This window comes from Pholcus phalangioides, unplaced genomic scaffold (assembly GCF_987345545.1).
Source record: "Pholcus phalangioides strain wild (caught in Gottingen) unplaced genomic scaffold, Ppha-v1.0 ptg000004l_1, whole genome shotgun sequence".
Taxonomy (NCBI): Eukaryota; Metazoa; Arthropoda; class Arachnida; order Araneae; family Pholcidae; genus Pholcus; species Pholcus phalangioides.
This window is the reverse complement of record NW_028301597.1, coordinates 28,090,341-28,108,982: the sequence shown is the minus strand read 5'-3', so window position 1 is coordinate 28,108,982 and position 18,642 is coordinate 28,090,341. Positions and strand designations below refer to the sequence as shown.

The window sequence follows — 18,642 nt, the reverse complement described above, 5'->3', positions numbered from 1 at the left end:
TTTCGTTCATGCTTGCATTTTTTTTATATCAAACATTTTTAAAAAAAAATTTAAGAATACAACTACTACTACCGAACTGTTTTCGGTATTTACTAGAAATTTCCATGGTGTGCTCTATAACACAACAACGTGATTCACTGTTAGAGGGGAAATTGCTTTGCTCCGAGCTTGTGCATTTCTCAGCGTTTTTATTTCGGTATGAAATTATAATTTACAAATACTATGTATACATTGTTAGGAAGTAATTTTTTTAGTGTAAATGTAGAAAAATTTTATTTTATTCTCATAGTGAAAGGAGGCACACGGAAAATTTCGAGTGATTCTCCCCCACCCCCTTTTTTTCGGGATACGCATCAGCTTCCAGTAATGTCGTTTAGGGTGGTGATAACGTTGGCTGCTGGAGCACCCATAGGATTCTGTATAAAGGGGTGCCTTTGCACCCCTAGAAATAATTTAGAAATTTAAATCGTCAACACTGCTCAACCACGAGCTAGAGGGATCTAGAGGGGGAAGGGACGGTTATAGACCAATTGTTTCACCAAAGAGCTGAATAAGTTGCTTCTCCGATGTATTACCCTGGATCCACCTTCCTCCGCACCGCTTGCAGCTAAAGATGCCTGCCTTCACTGCATTCGCATCTGAAGATGTCTGCCTTCGCTCCATTTGAAGCTGGAAAATTTCTGCCTCGGCTCCATTCGCAGCTGAAGATATCTTCCCTGGGGCTTCATTCACTGCTGAAGATGCCTGCCTCCACTTCATTTTCCGTTGAAAATAACTGCCTTGGCTTCATTCACAGCTAAAGGTGTCTGTATTTGCACCATTCACAGCTGAAGGTGTCTGCCTTCGCTCAGGAATGAATCAGGTAGGGGGGAGGGATAGGAATGATCACCCCTCCGAAGAGCTAAATAATATGGGAAAATTTGTCTGCCCCTTAAAATAGGGGGGGGGGGATGATTCAAAAAACATACACAATCCTCCCTTCTCAACACATTGTCTTGGATCTGCACCTGCTTAACCCCAGGGTTCACAGACCTCTTGGAGATGCTTAGAGCAATTACAGGGGTCCCCATAAGCTTGAATGAGATAACAACTAACTTACCACAATAAAACAATGAACCTCTCTGCACAAAATGCAATCGCCTGGATATCACACGAAGATGAATTTCAGATAGAAAATTGGCATTCCTCTGTGGGCGAATTGAACCACTAACCTTTCCAGGTATACCTTCCAAACCGACCAGTCCTCTATAGCTTAATGTTAGAGCACTCGCTTGGACTGTGAGAGGTTTGATTTCCCAATGGAGAGAGATGAATTTTTTTCCGAAATTCATCTTTGCTTGGTATCCAGGCAATTACACTTTGAAGTAACTTATCGCTTTTACATTGCATTTGTGTTTTACATCACTTAACAACAGTTGCGAAAGGAATCATAGAGACCTATTATAGTTGTTCAAACGTAACCACAGATATACCACAGGATTCAATATGGGATTGGTAGTTGATATTTCATGTAATATAGGCTAATTATAGAAATCTGTAACACTGTGTCTGAAGTCCTCTTTAATCTCTTCTTAGAGCGGATACTGCAAGCTTTAGGCCACTGAAATATGTCTGAATGCAGTGAAAGTAAACTGCTGTGTTATAACAGAGGATGTGGTCAATATTTCGATCCATCAACAAATATCCCTGGTAATTATTTTTTCTTTAATCTTCAATAAAGTGCATTTCTAAATAGACGTTTCATGATTTTCCAGATGCACTAAAATGTTTTGGATCTTCAAAACAGTTATATAATTTTTTTTATTTGACATGGCAGAATCCTGTGTCTACCATCCTGGTGTTCCAGTTTTTCATGATGCTTATAAGAAATGGTCTTGCTGCGAGAAGAAAACTACAGATTTCACAGAATTCCTTAATATAAAGGTACGTTTACAGATGTCTTCTTTTCAAGAGTGAATGTTATCTTATTTTATGCCTTGAATTGCTAAGTTAATGTTGTGTCGTTATGACTATTGTGTCAAATATGTGATTCCATAATTGTTCATTGTTATGTATATATGTAATATAGGCTATATGTATGTACCATATTCCTCAGCATTAGCTTGTATACCCTAGGAAAAATTTGGATGCACACCAGCTTTGGCATGCCGGGAAAAGCGAGGTTCAATAAGGATCACATGATACATTCAAAAGACATACTGATTTATATTAGGCTAAGTACTGAATAACTAAGCGAATAAGAATAAAATAAGTTTGTCATTGTAGCAAACATTTTTTTACATGGGAATTTGATAAGTATAATAAAAGTTGAGCATTTTTAGTTATCGCTGTAATAATTACAGTCAACTCAATATGAAATACACATACTGCATTTTGCATATTTTTCTGTATGTTCAGAGATATGAGAAGAAATATGCTATCACTTTTGTATCACAACATCATGTTTGGCAGTGCAATTATTTAATTGTGCACTCTGCTTATTTCAGTTTGGCACATAATCAAGAAATAAAAAATTTTCACAGTCTAAATTCTAAGTTTGAATACATGCTTCCTTTTAAATTATCTAATGTATGTGAAGAAATATGCTTAGTATCCTACATTTTTAATAAATTAAGGTTTGTGGTAGCAAGAAGGCAAACATGAAGCAAGGGCTATCTGTTTATTTGTATAATAGAACAAATCCTAAAATAGGGAGAACAGACAGACAAGGTTCAAATCAGCCATTTCAATCGATTCTCAGAATCTATATATTTGTGAATAATCCAGAATCTTTGATTTGAATTTCTCTGCATGCTGGTCTCCCTTGATATTTCCCAGCATGTTGGCTAATGTAGGGGAACATGGTATACGTAATAAGATGTATAGGTGTTATTGATGTGTGACAATAAAAACTTCATCATTTTTCAAGTACCATGCTATTCATCCAAAAAGAAGATTCCAGATAGACTTTACTTCCTTAAATATATATGATAATTAGATGTTCCGGTTCCACCACGAAAACATGATATAATATTTCCCAAATCAATTTAAAATGAAATGTAATTATATAAACAATGTACCAAATGAAGAGAAACAAAGCCTTTGTACATCAGAGAAGACAGAAGAAGAAGTGGTAGAAACGTTAGTTCTTGAAAATAACATCTAACTCTAAGAATACACATTTATGTATGTTTCAGATTTTAAAGTGCAGTATTGGAGCTGTTTTGTCGTATTAAAATCTGGTCACTCTAATAAACATTATTACAAACAACTCTTATAAACATATTCAATGCAGACAAAGTGATATTTTTCTAGCATTTTGAAACTAAATGGTGGTGGTACTCCTAGAAAAGAAATGTTTTTGTTTAAACTCAGCAAACCTCTGATAGCCTGTCTTACTGTGTGCCAGTGACAAGAAATTGAAGCTGTTGTTGGAAAAATTCTTTCAAATAAAATATGTACTAAGTAAATATGTACTAAAGTAAATATACCCACCACTTCAATCAAAAAAAGCATGGATGACTCCACACATTTACCATGGGACATCTGCATTGTAAAATTGCTTTGTGAATTGATAATTGCATTGGGCATGGGCATTCACATAATTCATAGTTCATTTTTTATCTTCCTTAGCTGTACATTGAAATTGTAATCATAATCAATGAGTATGAAATTTATCAAGAAATTCAAGGTACATTATTGAAAAACAGATTTTTAAAAAATGTGAATTTCTATGAAGATTATCATTTCAATTTCTGATTTCCCGACTACAAGGTTTTGAAAAAGAAATAAGTTAGTCCCAGTAATAATAAGTATATCCCAGTATGAATATGATCTTTACTAATAAATTACACATGTTTAAATGTTACAAATTTTCCAAAATAAGAAGTTTCATGCTCTCCATTCGGTCTGATTAGGCTTTCCTCAAAATCTGATTTTTATTTTTTTTATTATTTTTTCAGTTGATTCCAGAGAGCTGTTGTTTGTTTTTGTCTTTTTATGCCCTGAACTGAAAATTTATTTTTCAAATGTGCGATTTTGTGTGACTGAATTTTCCAGTTATTTTGGAAAACTATGTCCTTTCAATTTGTTTTTGGTTTTTTTTTTTTTTTTTGTTTCTTTCTGTGATATTGCATAGCAGTATCGTAAATTATAATTATATGTCATCTGTTTACTTGTGTAGGGCTGCACAAAGTCTTATCACAGCAATGTGAAACCTGTAGAGATCCCTAAACAAGCTGTAGAGAAAGATGACAAAGATGAGGTGAGTATTTTTTTATTTTATAATTAAAGCAGTATTTATTGTTTAATTTTTGTTCTTCGCTACCTGGTGGTAATTGTACCTATATCATTTTTCTTTACTTTGCTGATTTTTTTTCTTGAAACAGCACACATGTTTTGCTATTCAGTAATAATATATCATTGAAGTAATGTTTAATTTAGGGACAATATTTCCAACAGAAATCTATGTATGATAAATTTAATTATTACCTGACCTTTAATTTCATTCATTCTAATGGTAGAGGGAAAAAGAATCATGCAGTGTGTTATTTTATGCATTTTAATACATTGTACATTGAGCCTTAATGAATTAGGTAGGGCTAACATTTTATTTAATCGTGGGGGGGAGGGGCATTTGATTGGGGTTAAGATGAACAATAAATAGGCCTGTAAACACCACACAGAGACTGGAAAAATAATTAAATCAAAAGAATTTATTGATGGAAAAATAATTAAATCAAAAGAATTTATTGAATCAGGGTTGACTGTATAACACTGAATTGCAAAATGCACTACTGTATATCTATACAATAGCATGAGCTAATGAGCCTCAAGTATATTAGAAAAGATTTTTCTTGAACATTATCTTTTTATGTCTTGTTTTTCCTTTAATAGTGGCGAGGAACTGACTAAATTGTAAATCTTCATTCAATTCAATCTTCAAATTTTTCCTTAAATATTTCTGCAGCTTCTTTTTTCAGCTCAAAACTTTCTTCACTGTCTAAGAATCGGTATAACTTTATTTGAATTCTATGGTTTGATTTGCGGTACACTGCTACACATTTTCTTCTGCAATATTTTGAAAAGTGACCCAAACTTTCTTAAAGATGAGCATAAATTATGGGATGTCCTATGGAATTCCTTTGTGTGTCTTTTGTTCCAGATAAACAGTCTTCCCATCTCTTGATTGGTTGAAGATTTAGTATTATTAGGGATTTTCATTTTTATTACAAACACCCCGTAACACTCAGTCTTTCTGTTGCTGTGAAAGGTTAATATAGAATTTAGAAATTGATACACTTTTGCTGCATCTGTAATTTTTTGCCTTTGAATTTTGCGGTTGAATTACAAGACACTTCTGTGATACAGGGAAAATTTATTATAATAAATTCAGATTCATATTTTACTACAGTAAAAGAAAAACAAATGAAAGTGATAAGTTGGTGCAAGATATTTATGAACACTGTGGACACTCAAACAGAATATGGGAAATTGGGCTTCGAAATACGTGAAAATATGTGACATTGCCAATTATTGCCAAAAATTATGTCAAAAGTAAGCAAAGTTGCCAACTTGTGCTAAAATCGCAGAAAAGTCACCAATTGCGAGAAATGAAGCACCATTTCAAATTGCAACGAATCGAAAAAAAGGACAAATATGTGAGACGAATATTCTTGTTTGTAGTCATAATTATCGAAATGTAATTTCTGAGTTGTAAAGATAATTTTAATCGTTGATTTGAAAAATAAAATGTCAAGTTTGCTTCGTTGGAAAATATGTGAAAAACAGGGACATTTTTGCAAAAAAGTCAGGGCAGCCAAAAACACAAAAACCGGGACTGTACCGGGAAATATGGGGTCCATGGCATACACATTAATGTACATTTATAGTGATTGAAGAAAGCCCACATTTTTTGGAGGTAAAATGCTGATATTTTTCCTTTTTTCCTTGCATCAAATGAATTAATTCTTTTGCTCATTTAACATTTGTCTATTTCTAATTATGCCCAAGTTCTTTTATTTCCTACAAATCTTATTTATGTATGCTCAGGTATATACGCCTCCACCACAACCAATAAAGCCTAGAGATGTTTCACAGAGGCCAGATGAAAATTTGCCTATGAAAAAGTTGAAATCAAAAGTATGTTCGTCCTTGAAGTCTGTACTCGAGAATCTGCAAAATGTTATAATTAATGATGAAAATTCTGGTGAGTGTAACATATTGTATGTTCACACACATATAAATGCCACCAACTCATTGTAGCCTTTTAGTTTATTGCAATATAATCAAGTAGCTTTTTTGTTTTTATTTGTTTTCACAGAAAACACAGAAGTTATTGCTGTAGATACACCTTGCAAAAATAACGGCTGTAGAACTGTAAGTTGCCCAATGTCATCAATATCGCATATTCAGAATTAATTTTTATACTATGGCAGAGATCTTCAATCTGTTTCCTGCAGACCAAATGTGGCCCTCTGAGTTGTTTGCTGTGACCCATCGACCATTTTTAGAAAATAGCTACTTTACATGGAAAAACGATTAAATTTCAAAAATAAACCTTCACACAGCTCTGGCCATTGTAATCTGCACTGCTGTATTTAGAACTGTGAGGTACTTTCCAGATTCAAAAGAAATGCTGTTAGTTTGATACATTAAAAGGAGCGTTCAGGAATCTTTGAGCCAAAACAGTTTTGAAGCCAATGCTTTCAACTTTTGAAAGAAATAATTCCATAATTAATGAAAATTTAGAATTAATGAAAAGGTAATTTCAGAATAATCAGGATAAATTTCAGATTTCAGAGCAAGTAAAAGTGTTCATTAATTTGGGATGGGAGAACCCTGTTTAATGACTGATAATACTATGATATAACTTTGTGGCCTGCCATGTCTGAAAGGTTGAAGACCCCTATGATATGTAATAATTTGTTTGTTAGTTTTAAGGGTTTTTTATGTGAAAATATTTTGATATATTTTTTTCAAATAATTCATGAACTGCATTAACTGTAGCTATATTTTGATTTAAAATGGCAGAGGGTGTTCCAGAGATCCTCTTCATGTAATGATATGAAGTAAATTGATAGAGAAATAAATGAAATTAAGTGCTTAATTAATTTTATCCTAGATAACTAAACAATAGTCTAATAGACTACTAACTACATTAGTTACTGAGTAACACTAATTTAAGTTTAGTTATCTAGGGTTATGTAAAGTGATGGCAGTTTTTATCATTGTTTGGAATAATGGTCAGCATTAGAACTGAAAAACAAAAGTCACTTGTCTCACAGACCAGTGAATATGAGAAATTACTGGACCAAAGACATCATGAGTGGTCCACTAAACTAAAAATCTCTTTTGAATAATAATTCATTTTCCTAAATATATTGTCATTTAGAAAAGTGGTATAACACCAAGGACAGTACAGTCTTAAGACCATCATGGGCCCCGGGTCAAGTGATTTTTCTGAGGCCCTGCCTGGAACATTCTTGCTTTGAATTCCAACCAGTTTTCACTTTTTTGAGGCCCTCTTCTCATGAGGCCCCATGCATTGAGACAGCTCTGACCATGGGATGCAAAAAAACCATAAAAATCAATTAGAACTGCAGTGAAACCTTATGAAGCCACCACTGTAGATTCTGTGACTTTATCAATAAAAAGTGTAGAGGCATTCCCTTTTAGATCACATTTTCAGAAAACATTTTTGTTCAGTCACCTCATTGGGCATTTTGCCTGTTGTGGCCTTGTATTTGTATAAATATATTTGCTACTGATAAAGTGTAATATACTGAATAGTTTTTTGCCGAGATTCAAATATCAACATTGATTACAAAATAATTAAAACAAAATACCTTCACACAAGTGCACTTATTTGTTAGCATATTCACAAAAAATAAGATATTTTCAGGTGTCAAATTGATAGGCCATGTTTTTCACTACTGGTTCCGAGGACCACCACAATTTTTTTCTCTGTGATCCGATTAGTTAATCATTAGTCTTGGACCAGCAGACCACCAATGATGTTGAATGCTGTATGGTGTTGGGTTATCTATTCGGTATATTAAAAGTATTATCAATTTGAGATATAAAGAAAAGAATATATCTAACTTTTCTTTAAGTTGTGCACATTGTCTTTTTTTTTATTGGACGATAACTCACTCGAAAAAGTGGACTGTAAACACTTTCATTATTTTTAAATAATTTTAATTCGCAACAATAAACAAATTCACTTGCACGAAATCCTGATCGAGGGAATCGTTATACAACTGACCAACTCGAGGTCTCAACTCATATTCTCTCACAAAATGCTTTCTCTCTCTCTCTCCCTGGGAACGGGAGGGGAGCTCTCATGACCCTTGACCTCTGCTCTCTCCTTACTTTTCTTCTTTTTTTACCATTATTGTTTACACACAGCAACATTTATCATTTTGTTGAATCTGATTAACATATTATTGATATCGATTTAATACATTATGTTACTATTAATGTTTTTAGATGTATAAAGGTGAGCATACCAACAGCGAAACATGTTTGTATCATCCAGGATATCCTGTGTTTCATGAAGGGTGAATTTTTTTATTCCATTTATTTATTTATATTTCACTACTTTTGCAAGTAGTGAGTTGAAATTTTTAATTTTTCATACAAAAAACGTATTCAAAAATATATTTCTAGCACATATTATATAATAGGGCATGGGTTCTCAAACTTTTTCCACCCACTGTGCCCCTTTTCCATATATAATGCTTATTCGAGAGCTCCGCCAGCTCTCCAGAGCTGTTTCACAAAGGCTATTTTCAAATACCTTTGTCAGAGGCACACAGTTTAAGAACCCATGTAATAGGGTTGACAAATCCCAGACATCATGTCAACTAAAAAATTGGTATTGCTGTTGAAATGTTTCTATGTTTGAATACTAAATTGTAGTTCTGAGCACAACCCAGAATTTTCTTAATTTGTGTGTCTTCAATGTGGGAAGGAGGATCACTAAGTTCTAGAATATCAGAGAAAAGATCATTTTAAACTGTTTCCTTGAAAATATATACGATTAGCTCCTAAGAACTTTTGCTGGAACCTATTTCATTTATTGCCTAGCCCTGTTATATTAGTGTAACTCGTGAAACCTAATAAGTATGTTATAAACTGTGTAAATGAATTTTCACTATTGTTGATCTAATCAAACTCATACAAATTTTCATGTAATCTGTACAGCTCATGTGCTGTGCAGCAGTATGAAAACTGTTGCCTTCTATGAAAGAAATAAATTTTTTTATTCACTCATTTTTATCTTTTTTTAAAATTAAGAATGAAGTATTGGACTTGCTGTGCGAAAAGAACCACAGATTTCAATAGCTTCTTGGAACAAATAGGTTGCACTACTGGTAATCATGTTTGGCACAAACCAAAGGTAATTTTTTAATTGCGGAGAAAATATTTCTATTAATTAAATAATGGCATGCATTCTAGATTGTAGAATTAATTTATGTATGCATAGCGCAGCAATTGTTTGAGGCACTTCTCACATCTCATTCCATAAGTTCTGTGCACTTTTGAATAGGCATTTTTCTAGAAATTGTAATATCGCTTTTGGGGACTATTCCAGTAGAATATGCCTCCTCTGAAATACACAATAGCCTATATGGCTGTCTCTCTTTGTAGAGGAAGTGTTTTGAATTACAGCTATTAGAATTCATACAGACTCGAAGAAAACCTGAAATTATCAGGGAATTTATTTCTGAAAAAATTTCAGAAAAAACCATAATTTTTCATTGTAAAAGCCTAAAATTTATGACAGTCGACTTTAAAAATCACCAAGTTGTTAAAACATTAAAGTCTCTAATAATTTTAAGTAGAGGTGTCAAATCTTCATAACCTTTTTATACTTTTGGACCTTTGAAGACCGGACACACCCCGCTTCCCATCTCGGAGAGACATTGAAGCATTTCGGAAGGATAAATAGTTCCGAGAAAAATAGTTTGTAGATCCTCTATGACAAAAATAAAAACAAATTTAAGAACTGAATTTTATTTATTGAACCTGACATTATTTAGTGGGTACATGGATTGAGTAAAATGTTTAAGGACCGTCACAGGTCTGCAGACCAGCGGTTGAAGAACAGTGTTTTAAATTAAATCACACTAAATTAGGGTATCACACAGGTATTGTTAACAGAAGTTACATGAAAATTAAATATTTTCATTAAATGTAAAAATGTTTTTGTTAGTGTATTTGAGATCACAGCAAAGAACATGATAAATTTTCTGTTGTAAAATCAATTTCTTCTTATTATCTTGAGTTATTACAGTTGAATCCCAGTAATAGAGGATCTTTTGGCGCTCTTTTTATGACAGCTGGATATATATCAACAGTGTCAACAGATCATGCAGAAACCAATTTTACTGAAAGCTTTTTTTTTTTTTTTTTTGCTTAAATTGTAAACGAAAAAAAAATGATTCAAAATGTATATTTTCTGCTACCTATCTATAACAAAAATGATAGCATATCCAAAGAGCTGCAATGAGTTTCTGGATAGTTCTCACACCATCACAGTTATTCATCTCTTGAATCAGATTTTGCAATAAATCAGTAATTTTTAGAAACCTTCATAAGTAATCACATATACTTTACCTCTCTGTACAACACATGAGGGTAATTTTATATCTCAAAAAGCTGTATCTATTAGAATTTTTAGCATAAACTTGTGTAAATTATGCATTTAACAAAAAGTAAAATAATGAGTGTGTGTAGCAGTATGTACTATGAGAGAATGTGGACAAGATGTGTGGTTTATTAGTGGTAAGTGCTATATGGTTTATAGCATACATGATTCCACCCATGTTTCACAGCCTAAATGTGGCCCTTTGAGTCATTTTATGTGGTCTGCAGTGTCAAACCTAATTTTGTAAAAAGTGAACTGAGTGTGGCATATTTCTAAATCACTTAAGTGACCCAACGTGCAGTTCCAAATCATGTGAGTTGCCCGTGAGCCATATTCCAAGATCACACAAGTGACCGGCAGCATATTTACAGATCACTGGAGGGACTGGGGGAGCAGAGTTCAAAAACGCTTAAATTTCCCATGGCACATTTTCAGACCACTTCAGTGACAGGATGCGCTAATCATTACAGTAAAAACTTCATGGAGGGTCGCATCACTATGAGGTCTGTGTTTTCGGATCAGGAATTTTCCCACTTATGTATTAGTTCTCTTCTCCAAAGACCCAGCTTTTCTTAGAAATGAAAAAGGGAAGGGACTCTTTCTGAGGTATTTCACTGTATTTTGTAAGTAATTTTAACTTTTTGCAATTTTTCTCTGATTTTTCATGCTCATTTTCTTTTATGTTGTATTTCATTTAGAGTCAGACTGAAGTGAATTGCCGATATGACTGGCATCAGACAGGGAATTCTGTAGTGATTTCTATTTATACCAAATGTTCGCAGCCGGAGCTGAGTTGTGTTGAGGCTAATCCTACAAAGCTGACTTTGAAGATAGTTTTCGGACACGAGAAGAACGTCTTCAGCAAAGAGCTTAATCTGTTTGGGGTAAAAAGAAAACTTTTCAAAGTTTAATGTTTTAATTTTGTTTGAAAATGTATTTAACTAGTCATCTGGCCAATTAATTTCTTCTTTTCCCTTTTTTGGAAGTTTGAAGCTAATAAAATATATATAGGGCGCAGTAGCCCAGATCGATAAGATACTCGCCTAAAGTACCAAAGAGATGTCATGAGTTCAATACCCAATTCGTCCCTGTCAGAAAACTTTCCCGACACTCTGGTACAACAGAAACAGTGACATGACTGCAGAAAACATTGATACTTGCAGGGAGTCTCCCATCTAGGGATTAGCACACCAACATTTCCATTAGTATTAAAAAAACAAGCCTGCCGTTCGGAATCAGCAATAAATTGTATGTCCCAGTCTAATTATCCCTCGTGTGCAGAAAATAACTGTGATGCGAGAAAAACTTTCAAATTAAATAAAATATTTTTTTTAATTAAAATATTTTATGAATACACATTCAAACTGAGTTTATCATGCTTTAGCTGTTTTTCAAAATGAACAAAAATAAATTTAATAATTGAAGTAATTAAAATAACTAGTTTCCTAAATGATGCCAAAAATTGACATGACATGCTATTCTGCTGTTCTATTGACTAGTTAAAAGCTTGTCAATAGATTGCATATAGAAGTACAAGTGGGGAGTATAAATAAATTTGTTACATTATCGCAAAAATTATTTAAATGTGAAATTTTAAAAACACAATATTTTTTATTTCTAGATTTTTTTTCATTTTTTTTAGTTTTGATATGCAAAGCCTTCTCTTTTTCCTATTATGATTACATTTGCAGCTATGGAAAGGAGAGGGGGTTGGCAGAAAATAAGCAAAACTATTATAACTTTTGGGTTACTTATGTTGTGCCATCTGTTGATCTTGTACAGTGGAAAGTTATAGGGATACCTCACAATCAGTTTGTGTGTAGGTAGAAAATTAAAAAAAAGCAAAACTCAGATGTGTTCTTCGAGTAATCTGAGCACATGTAGTATAGTAGGCTCACCTTAAGTGTTTCTTGTAAATTTGAAGTCTTCAAGCCTCGCTTAACTTAGCAGCTACCATGCCATACTAATTCTGACACATCACTCATCCTACATCTCACAAACAATATTAATTCTTCAGTATTTCCAGCCAATGTTCAGTAATTCACTATCCTCCAAGGGGATCCTATCATCTTTTTACTCACCATAACCTGCATTGAGGATGAAGTAGCTGAACCATCTGCTATCAAAACAACTCAACAATGGCCTAACCAAGTGAAATATTATATAGTAGACTCTTGCTAATCTGGCACATACTAGACCATGGTGTGCCAGATTACTGAAATCTCTGGATTATTGGAAGTTAATTGAAATTGCCAAAAAATCTTCTGCGCACAGCTTTACACATGGGTACATATTTTCCTTTTTTATACTTGAAGAAAACTTGCCTAAAAACACAGCATCACACACAGGACAGGCTGGACTAACACACAGCTAGATTATCTACAAACTACTGTTATAGTTTCTGGCTATAAATACTTACCTTCTCTTTCTTCAGAAAATAAGTAACTAAGTTCAGGGCTTCACAAACCCCAGGCGCCAGGTCGCCATGGCAATTGAAAAGTTGGTATTAGTGCCTACAATTTTCTATCTGTAGTAACTGAATTGGAGTCTGAGAACAGTAGAAAATATTTAGAACTTATATTAGCATATCTGTGAACATGAGAGTCACCTGCCCTGGAAAATTCGAAAGAAATATTATGGACCAGTTTTTCTTGGGTAAAAAATTTTTTGCTCCTTAAAAATTGTTCTGGCATCTAAATTTTTTTTGCAATTTGTCAAGCCCTGGTTAAGTTGAAATCGATAATGTACTTATTTCACTAGAGTAGTGGTTCATAATGTTTTTCCCATTCCTGCCCCCAGTACAATGACTTTCCTTCTCACACCCCCTTTTAATAATGCATTTGCTGTGTGTTAGACAATTTAGTGTCTTCTGTAATCAATTACATTAATTATCCATTAATTGATTTCCATAGTGATATATCAATTTTGAAGCCTTCAAATTTTACATAGTATATACTTGATGGACATAACTTTTCTTATAATTAAGTTTTTTTTGTAATGTTCCTGTATTTTCATTTGAACAAGATAACCACTTTTCCACATTTTTTTTGCTGCAGGTAATTGATGTTGAAAGCAGCTCAGTGGATTATCTTGGGAGCAAAGTTGAGGTTAAGATGAAAAAAGCTGAGCCAATGAGCTGGACAAGTTTGACTTTTACTGAAGCAAAATTATCTCGTAGTAGTGCTGCCGAAAATACACAAGATATAAATGTAAATGACTTATAATGACAGCAGCTTAATATTATCACCTTTGTGTGTTTTGATGTTTATTTTGTTTTCACTGACAGTCTCTATAATAATATAGTATGAATATACAGGGTAGTGCATGTATTGTATCTGTTAGTTGAAATTAGCAACTCTGAAAGAATTTGAGTGCCTGGCACTTTTTCTGTTAAAAAATGAGATTTAAGCAACCTAAAATAACTGTTGTCCAAATCATTTGATTCCCTGCTTTAGTGATTTAACTTGGCCATTTTGCTTCCCTGATTTGATTGCTCTAGATTTCTTGCTTTATGGCTACCTGAAAGAGAGGGACTTTGCTTGTCGTTTTCAGAAATTTTGACATATCGAAGAGTGTCATTTAGCTGCGAAGTATTCACCGTTCAACAGAGCATGTTGGTATTTGTTGTAGGATCTCTCTCGCTTTGTCTCAAACAGTGCATTAAACTAAGAAGAGGACATTTAAAGGACCTTATTTGCAAGGTGTTAGTGATGTTGGTATATTTATATCAGTGTTTCCCAGAGTGGGCAATATCGCCCCTTGGGAGAAGTTAAAACAGATCAGGGCTGTAGAAGCCACAGAAACAACACAGGATCTTGTGAGTTTTAATTAGGGGCAATGGAAACATTTGACATTAGACTGACAAGTTTGAAAAATTCCGGTTTATATTATAGGCATTGTATATATTAAGTTATTATGTAGGTGGCTATTTTTTTCATGACCATAATAAAATTAGTGAAAGCATTCAGTATTTCTGATTTCATTTGAAGTTGGTAGATGCAAAATGTGCCACACCCTGTATATATCTATTAATGTTGTTAATGTGTTTTATTTTTTTATATTTCAATTACTTTCATCTATACTTAATTCAAACAAAGGAAAAGTTTTCACATGCCTTTAATTTTAAACAAATTGTTTACATGGTGCCCTCATGACTGTACATTGTACTGAAAAATGACAAATAATATTTTTTTTACGTACAAAATTTTATCATACAATATCATACAAAATCATTGCTTATTTGAAGTGTGCACAGACTTTTTCTCAAAAGTACTTCTATTCCTCCATTTTGAATGTTTATTATTTATATAAAGTGAAGTAGTCTTTGAATCCTAATTTTAATATCTTGCTGTGGGTAATTTTAATATCTGGCATAAAAAACAGTGAAAAATGGAGCATGTCAGTTGGACGTATTGTAATAGTTCATAAAAATTACATTGTTACCTTCTTAATCTTGGCTTATTGAAATCGGAGCCTGTTTGAGTTATATTGAAAAATTTAGGTTATCAATAAAACTTGGTGCTCATCTTTAAAAATAAAAGTCACTTTTTTTGCTTCCCTACTTATTAAGATGGGTCCATGTGTTCAAACTTTACCTATATTAAAGTAATCTCCTGAGCCTGAGCTTGGGGTGTCATGTGGACAGATGACAAGTTACTACACAAAGCGATGACTTGTGGAAATTTGTATTTTGTCTGTGCATGTGACACTACAGCTGCAACCAGTTTGATCGCTAGTGAAGCAGGGGGGAAAAAATACAAATGCTAGGTATTTTCCTAGATTAATAAAGCTCATTCTCACCCATGCAAACCATTTGAGCATGAGTCCCAAGCACACATACAGTAGATTCTTGCTAATCTGACATTTCAGATCAGGGTGTGCCAGATTATTGAAATCGCCATATTACTAGAAGTCAATTGAAAAAAATCTTATTTAAATAATAACTTCTGCATGCAGACATGCAGTGACATGTTTTCCTCTTATACTCGAATAAAACCAGCTTAAAAAATACTGGATTAGTGATGGGCCGCATTAATGCATATCTAGTACAGTATTCTAAGCCCATGTTTAGGCAGGAGTTGAATTTTTTTTTAAGAATGAGCTGACAGTCAACCCAACCATATTTTATACCCATTGCCGATCTTTCTTCTTCAGGAATACATAACATGTACTGAATAAGCAAGTGAAAATATGCACAGCCATAACCATTTTAATGCAAGGGTGCAGCCTGGGTGTCCTTGGTGCATAAAGGATGTCAATAATACCAAGATTGTGTTAGTGGCATCAATTTATTGTTTTGCCCAAGGTTCCCATGATGTTGCTTAGATGCATTTTTGTGGCTTGTTTCTCTTATTTTTTGTCACCTACCTTTATTAGCTCTTTGAATTAGGCAGGTTTTCACATTGGCAGGGTTCTGGTTGGTTTATTCTGTGACAAAGATTTATGTGCAAAAGCAAAAACGGATATATATTTACAAAGACTTCTGGACTTCTAAAGTCTGATGCTTATTCTAATCTCCCAGCTATTGCTTTTCTCGCTGCCCAATTCATTTAGTTATATTCAGAAAATGTTACGAAATGATTTTAAGTTATTTTCATACCTTTCAAGAAAATCAACCTTTATGGATTGCATATTCATTTTTTGTTTATACAAAAAAACCAACCTATATTAATTTAATAAATACTCTAAGGTCAATCTAGGCATCACCATATTGCCTTTCATATTTTTTTTCCTATTAAAATATATGAAACAGTATTTATAAATAAAATTGTGATGAACAGCAACACTTATTTCAATACATTGAAATTTACATCGGCTGACTTTTATTTTCTTTCAAGAAACATCTATGTTCATACTTTCATGTTTTGAGCTGAAATCTTTGTTGCAAGATGAGAAAAAATTACTTTAAAAGAATGGCAGAACAGACAGAGCTTTGTTGCCTATGTGATATAAGCCTATTGTCCCAGAGGGCGTGCCAGAGAAAATTCTGAGTTAAAGGGAAAAAATTTGGGGTCCTTAATCACGAGACCAAAAGGGCCCAAAGTCATGTATGTGCATTCAGATACAATGTCGAAAATCATATGTAAGGTCAGGCATATACAGAAATTATCAGGTAGTACAAAGAGCCCCTATTTAACGTACCACCAGAGGATCTTTTGTCTGGAAGGGGGCATTCGCTGGTAATTCTCTATCGGGGTATCCCCGGTCCTACCCAGCATGGCCCAACCCACAAGAGTAAAGGGCTAATATCCTGGAAGGGGTAGAGCCCGGGTGTTGTTTGGTCTGACAGATGACCTTATCACAATATGAAATCAAATAGGTGACCCTACGACCCATACTCTTTTGAACATTATTTTCATTCATTTTAACCTTTTATAAAATATTATTCTACTTGTTTGAACAAAGCTTACTTAAATTTGTAATAATAATTGAAATTGTGAATGAAGATAACTTTCATAACTTTTTAAATGTTTACAGTTATAATTACCAGATTATATCTCAACCCGTTGTTAATTCTTTTAGCAATAATTTGCAACTTTGCCAACATTAAATAAAGTCATCCCTTGGCAGCAAGTTTATCTTTCTGACATTTGCTTAAAAAGATGCACGTGGTTAACAACTTATCTGATGAGAATCATTGCTGGTCGTATTTTTGATGTTGCTGTATTGTAGATCTGTTTTTATTGCAAAGAAATTCTACTTTTATACTTCAGCTGTTTTTATAGACAATGAAGTAAAGTTCGATTTCTGAATTTTCATTTACGTTATAGCTCATTCAACTTCTTTGTCTTATTAAGTTTTGGAATTTTTTTATCCCCCATGAACTTTCAAATAATTGTGTATTGTTAGTGTATTCTTTTAATTATTTATTTTCATACAGAATAGTTATTTCCATTTTTTATCAAAATTTTCATTTTCTTCATACTCTAATATAATTCATGTGAAGCCACTTTTATCTGATATGAAGTTTTGTTCTGGGTCAGTATGAAAAAGAGCATGTTAAATTATTGGAATGTTTTGGGTGTTTTTTTTGTTTTTTTTTTTGTGCATAATAAAATTGTGTTATGTTCTTTGTGTTGGAGAGAAATGTTTTTCTCGTAATTAAAAAAATGTTTCTACATTAGTAATATATTGTTTTCAGGATTAAAAATGTTGATATGGTTGTGAGCATTAACCCCTTCACATACAGGCTTTTGGCAGAAAAGGAAGAGGAAATATAAAAAGAAAAAAGATATATATAAAAGGGATTAAAGTCGATTTCTTTCACCCACGCCCTACGTGTTCCCTTTCTCTCTTACACGTGCATGTTACGGCGGAAGCCCTAAATCGGTCAGTTCGTGAAGGGCCCAATTTCCAAATGGTGAATCCCTGGTGAAAGTACGAAAAAACAGACGTGATTCGGGCTCATTTTGTCCATGTTAACAATGGCAACTTCAGCCAGGGCAATAACTATAGGCTGGGGCAACCGGGGCCTCATTCGGCTCGAGGCCCCCACAAAAGTTTATAATTGTTTTGCCTAATAATAATGTTTTGCCTTTATCCTCAGAGTAGGGGGTCCCCAAGGGAGTCGGATCTGAACTCAGCATATCATAGTATATGTTCCAGACTTCGCATCGAAGCTGGGCTGCAAGAGATCTCGGCAACGGGATAAGTCCAGTGGCAAAGTTCTGGCGTTCATTCGGTAGTAATCTGGTGCGGTAATCATTTTTTCCTTTTAAATTTGACATAGAAAACATAAATGGTGGTTATGTAAATGGTTTTTACTCTCAAGTTCTGCTTTTCACTTTCGTCGCATGGAGCTTGAATATAGCCATGTATCGCACGTTGGCGATAAAATTATATGGATGTGGCGAACTTACCGGACCGTTTTATATTAGCACATCGAACTTTGGCCGGGGATCTCCAGCCACTTTGCAAATTGGCTAGCCATAGCTCTAATCATTTCTGAAAATTGGACTTTGGCCAAAAGTCTCAGTCAATCGCAAGGCCGTCTTAACAGCATCCTGGGC

General features: G+C 33.7%; 1 protein-coding gene across 1 annotated transcript; it reads left to right on the top strand.

The window, feature by feature from the left end:
- The first annotated feature begins 84 nt into the window (after window positions 1-84).
- Window positions 85-17,754, top strand: mora (cysteine and histidine rich domain containing protein). The gene is made up of 10 exons (XM_089231256.1): window positions 85-196; window positions 1,576-1,689; window positions 1,817-1,923; window positions 4,163-4,243; window positions 6,031-6,187; window positions 6,302-6,357; window positions 8,470-8,540; window positions 9,280-9,382; window positions 11,332-11,517; window positions 13,690-17,754. Exons 2-10 carry the CDS (start codon window positions 1,608-1,610, stop codon window positions 13,855-13,857), a joined length of 1,011 nt encoding a protein of 336 aa, XP_089087382.1. The 5' UTR covers window positions 85-196; window positions 1,576-1,607; the 3' UTR covers window positions 13,858-17,754.
- Window positions 17,755-18,642: the final 888 nt, after the last annotated feature.